Source organism: Mustela lutreola, chromosome 2 (assembly GCF_030435805.1).
Source record: "Mustela lutreola isolate mMusLut2 chromosome 2, mMusLut2.pri, whole genome shotgun sequence".
NCBI lineage: Eukaryota > Metazoa > Chordata > Mammalia > Carnivora > Mustelidae > Mustela > Mustela lutreola.
Window position 1 is genome coordinate 7,032,418 of NC_081291.1, and position 5,116 is coordinate 7,037,533.

The 5,116-nt window shown below is 41.7% G+C and overlaps 1 protein-coding gene across 1 annotated transcript; it reads right to left on the reverse strand.

The window, feature by feature from the left end:
• Positions 1-1,077: 1,077 nt before the first annotated feature.
• LOC131823096 (putative gustatory receptor clone PTE01) lies at positions 1,078-4,282 on the reverse strand. The gene is made up of 3 exons (XM_059159076.1): positions 4,236-4,282; positions 2,241-2,314; positions 1,078-2,006 (listed from the first exon to the last, which is right to left on the reverse strand). The coding sequence occupies exons 1-3, from the start codon at positions 4,280-4,282 to the stop codon at positions 1,078-1,080; spliced, it is 1,050 nt and encodes a 349-aa protein (XP_059015059.1).
• Positions 4,283-5,116: the final 834 nt, after the last annotated feature.

The following is a 5,116-nucleotide window of genomic DNA, read 5'->3' on the forward strand; positions in this document are numbered from 1 at the left end:
ACTAATATTACACTGTATGTTAACTAACTGGAATTTAAGTAAAAATTTGAAGAAAGGAAAAAATGTGTATATATATATATATATATATATATATATATATAACAAGAAAGCCAGAGGGAAAATAAAGCAGTGATTTCAAGAGACTCACCCTTAGTATTACAAGATAAGTATAGAAAGATGAGTTTGAAGTAGAGAGACTTAACCAACCAGCACACAAAAAAATTTTACAGTATTGGAGGTCAATTATTTGAAGAAAACATTTGAAAAAGAAACCATTGCCTGGAACTACAATAATTTTTTCACAACTTACCCTTTTGAGCTTGATCTCTTTAGGAACTCACATCTAAACCATCTTGGGTGTTTTTTAAAAATCCTCATACCTACACACACACCTGTCCAACTAAGTCAGAATCTCTGGTGATAAGACTCAGTCATCATTATTTATAAGACTCCTCAGGAGAGTCTAACAAAATCCATGGTTGAGGACCAGTAAACAACATCCTTAGACTTTACCCACATAAACAGCTTTGAGAGATGCAAGATTGGTATGGAAAGTACACAGGAACCATGGAAGAGAACATAAAATTTAAGTATCTGAAGAGACTTGTAGGGGCACCTAGGTGGCTCAGTTGGTTGAGCATCTAGTTCTTGGTTTTGGCTCAGGTCATGATCTCAGGATCATGAGATAGAGCCCTGTGACAGGCTCCAAGTTCAGTGGGGAGTCCTCTTGATGTTCTCTCTCTCTCCCTCTACCTAAGCCCCTCCTCCCCCTCTCAAATGAACAAATAAATCTTTTAAAAGAGAGATAGAGAGTTCTACATTTCACCTGGATACCAGGTCATTGAGAAGAACCTCTCATGCATTTGTTATGATGTACAAGGCATCCCAGAATACTCCTGCAAACCAATTAAAAACAAATTTTAAAAAGTAATATTCATATATGAAACATGAAGAGGAATGGGAACTATAAGACTGAAAAAATAATGTGACCAAGAAAGCAGTATTTGCTGGTCTACATGTTTGGTTTTGCTGATTTTTTCAACCCACACTTCAAAAAGGATTGTGCACATACTGAGATTAGCCTGTTCTTCTGAGGAACCTCCATAGGGCACTCTTGATATCCCTGTTCCTCAGGCTGTAAATGAAGGGATTCAGCATGGGAGTGACTACAGTGTACACAACAGAGGCCACCATGTCCTTCCTGGGGGAAGGCAACAATGCTGATCCAAGGTACACTCCAATAGCAGTTCCATAAAATAAGCAAACAACTGACAGGTGAGAGCCACAGGTAGAGAAGGCTTTGTACTTCCCACCTATGGATGGGACTCTCAGAATGGAGGAAACAATTTTATAGTAAGAGAAAAAGATCCCTGAAATAGGGAGAAAACCAGAGATGGCACCAACAAAATACATGATTATGTTATTGGTGAAAGTGTCAGAACAGGCAAGGTTCAGGAGTTGAGAAGGGTCACAGAAAAAATTAGAAATTTTCATGTCCTTGAAGCAGGTAAGTTGTAACACAATCAAATTGTGCAACTGGGAGTCCAAAAGGCTAACAAAAAAAGACAACAAAACTAAAAAGCCACAGAGGCGGGGGTTCATTATGACTGAGTAGTGTAGAGGGTGACAGATGGCCACAAACCGGTCATATGCCATCGCAGTCAGAAGCATACCATCCATACATCCAAAAAGGATCAAAAAAGACATCTGACTCAGGCAACCCATATAGGAGATGACTCTGCTCTGAGTTTGGATGTCCACGATCATCTTGGGGATTGTGGTAGAAGTGAAACCAATGTCAGCCAAGGACAGGTTGGACAGGAAGAAATACATGGGGGTGTGGAGGTGGGGGTCAGAGCTGACAGCCAGGATGATGAGCAGATTCCCCAGAACTGTGACCAGGTATATGGACAGGAACAGTCCAAAGAGAAGGGGCTGCAGTTCCAGATCATCTGAGAGTCCCGTGAGGAAGAATTCTGAGACATGTGTTAGATTTTGTGGTTCTGGGCGCCTGGGTGGCTCAGTGCGTTAAGCCGCTGCCTTCGGCTCAGGTCATGATCTCAGGGTCCTGGGATCGAGTCCCGCATCGGGCTCTCTGCTCAGCAGGGAGCCTGCTTCCCTCTCTCTCTCTCTCTCTCTCTCTGCCTGCCTCTCCATCTACTTGTGATTTCTCTCTGTCAAATAAATAAATAAAATCTTTAAAAAAAAAAAAAAAAAAAAAAAAAGATTTTGTGGTTCTATGTAGCTTGGACACCTTCTGAAAAAGAAAAGAGGGTTGGAAAAATGAAACAAATGGGCATCCAGTACTGTGTCCCTATTGTTTATTCAAACAATTCACAAATAAATTATTCACACTTGTGGTCATATACCCTAGTACTTTCAGGGGTATTTCTCAGTGTGACACGTATTTCTTAAAACTCATTTCCTCATTGTTTTCTTCATTATTCACCTCTCTCCATACACATTTACCCTAGAGAAACTCTCCTGAAGGGTATCAGAGCACCAAGAACTGAGATTTTTAAAATTTTGATGCCTCCTCTGTGCCAAAGTATAGGCTCTGGGGATTGAGAAATAAATGAGACTCAGTTGTTTCCCTCCATATGCTAAAGATGTACTTGTATAAACAAAGGTGAAAAGTCCTGCTAAAGCTGTAGGGAAATCGCAATTTCTGGTCACCAGATATTGTCTAATGACATGAGAATTAATTTTATCATTCTTAGTAATAAAATACCTAAAATTTAGTTTGCCTTTGGGGGCACCTAAGTGGCTCAGTTGATTAAGTATCTGCCTTTGGCTCAGGTCATGATCTCAAGATCCAGCCCCACCTGGATCTCTCTGCTCAGCAGGGAGTTTGCTTCTCCATCTCCCTCTGCCCCTCCCCTTGCTTGTGCTTCTCCTCTCTCTCTCTCTCTCTCTCTCTGTCTCAAATAAATAAAATCTTTAAAAATTTTATTATGCTCTACTTTATGCATTCATCACATATTTATTGCATGGAAGGCATCCATTTTAATCCTTATTAAGTTGAAGGGTGCCTGGGTGGCTCCATGAGTTAAAGCCTCTGTCTTCAGCTCAGGTCATGATCCCAGGGTCCTGGGATGGAGTCCAGAGTCCTGGCATTGAGTGCCGCATCAGGCTCTCTGCTCAGCTCAGGGAGCCTGCTTCCCCCTCTCTCCTGCCTGTCTGTCTGCCTACTTGTGATCTATGTCTGTCAAATAAATAAAATCTTTTTTCAAAAATCCTTATTCAGCTGAGCTGTATCAACTAGGAATCAACTTAGATGATAGCCCTAATTCTCAGAGATACCTGGGACTTGCCGCATAGCACACTAATAATAAGTGGAGCAGACAAGTTTCAAAATTAAATTGTCATACTCTGAGTCCCATGAACTTCCTTGTTTCCAGAATTTCTGAAAGTTTTAAGCAGAGGTACAGAAGTTTTAACTACAGGTACATTTGAGATACATTTTAAACCCTATTTGGTTTCCTGAGTAGAAATGGACATTTTGTGTCTCCCTTTGTGAATGAGAAGGCTGATTATAAGAATGGAGGAGAGGGGAGCCTGGGTGGCTCAGTCACTTAAGCATCTGCCTCCAGCTGAGGATGATCCTGAGTCCTGGGACAGAGCCTCACTTTGGGCTCACTATTCAGCGAGGATCCTGCTTCTCCCTCTCCCTCTGCTTCCCTGATCCTCCTCTTTCTCTTACTAGCTCTCTAACTCAAATAAATAAATAAAATATTTTAAAGAAAGGATGGAGGAGGAGGTGAACAGTTGAAGCGAAAATCCAGGAGCAGGGATGAGAGAGAGAGAGATCTCCCTAAATAATCATGTGTCAATGATCACTGCCTATGATTTCAGCCATTATTCCTATAGTTGATGCAGGAAGTACTATCTACTGCTCTCCAACAGTGGTCTGCCAGAAACCCCTAGAGGGAGTGACATAACCATTTTGGGTTGGCAGAGGAGAAGACTAGTCTGATGCCCAGATTCAAACATTCAACCCTTTCTAAGTCATGACCTGGCACACATTACATAAAATGCTACACTCTTTTCATTTTATGTAAAATAATAATAATGTGTGCACTTACAATTTGGAATAGATTATGCAGATGAAACCAAACAAGCTAAGTAAAACACATACCTCAGAGCCTGACATTTAGGAAACCCTCAATAAAAGTACATTGTGTTGTAGATAATGGTCAATGTCATCTTCCTCCTTCCAGTTATCATAATCTTACTTCAGGATCATTTTGGAGTAGCTTAGGGAAAGGTTAAAGAGATCCATGTGTGGTTGTGATGGGGGAGATGCCAACCAGACCAGAAGCAGTGAGAGTGGAAGCATAACTCTTCATGAGAGTTCTCAGAACCTCACCAGAACCAAGAAAACAAATTTCACAGGGCTCTCATCTGGAAATTTGAAACCGATGCCCTTTCATCCGTCTACCTGGTATCATCATGTTTGTGTTGTTGAAGAGGAAAAAATGCTCCTGACAGTCCCTCTTCCAATCACTGTCCCCCTTAGAACTTACCGGGCTTGGATGCATCTCTGTTGGAACATGACCAAGGGGTACTTATCAACTGTCTGATGTGTGATAAAGGTGCAAAATCCCTCCTCAGGACTGGCAGGAAGTCTGAGACCTTCTGATGCAGATGCCCACAAAGGGAGGAGACACAGGTATGGAGCTACTGTATTAGAACCTTCAAACTAAAACCTGGAGGCAACTGCCAATTATTTACAATTGTATGATTTGGGAGACTCAATGCACAAAGCACATAATTAGCTAGTTGCTCCATGTTGTCCCAACTGCTGAGGTCTTGATAATGGGTGTGTGTGTGTGTGTGTGTGTGTGTGTGTGCATGAGCACGTGTTTTTAAGGATTTTATCTGTTTATTGAGAGAGAGAAAGAGAGATAACAGTGGGAGGGGTGAGGGAGGGAGAGAGAATATCTAGCAAACTCCACACTGAGCATGGAGCCTGACATGGGGCTCCATCCCATGACCCTGAGATCACAATCTGAGCCAAAGCCAGGAATCAGAAACCCAATTGACTAAGCCACCTAGATGCCCCAGGACCTGCTAATGTTATTAGAAGAGGAAAGGGAAACAAGTGAATGTTTTG

Coding starts and splice junctions, on each gene's coding strand:
- LOC131823096 (XM_059159076.1), bottom strand. CDS start 4,282: ATGGATCTCTTTAACCTTTCCCTAAGCTACTCCAAAATGATCCTGAA. Junction 2,315..4,235: donor TACTCCAAAATGATCCTGAA/GTAAGATTATGA, acceptor AATAAACAATAG/GGACACAGTACTGGATGCCC. Junction 2,007..2,240: donor CAGAAGGTGTCCAAGCTACA/TAGAACCACAAA, acceptor CACCCAGGCGCC/CAGAACCACAAAATCTAACA.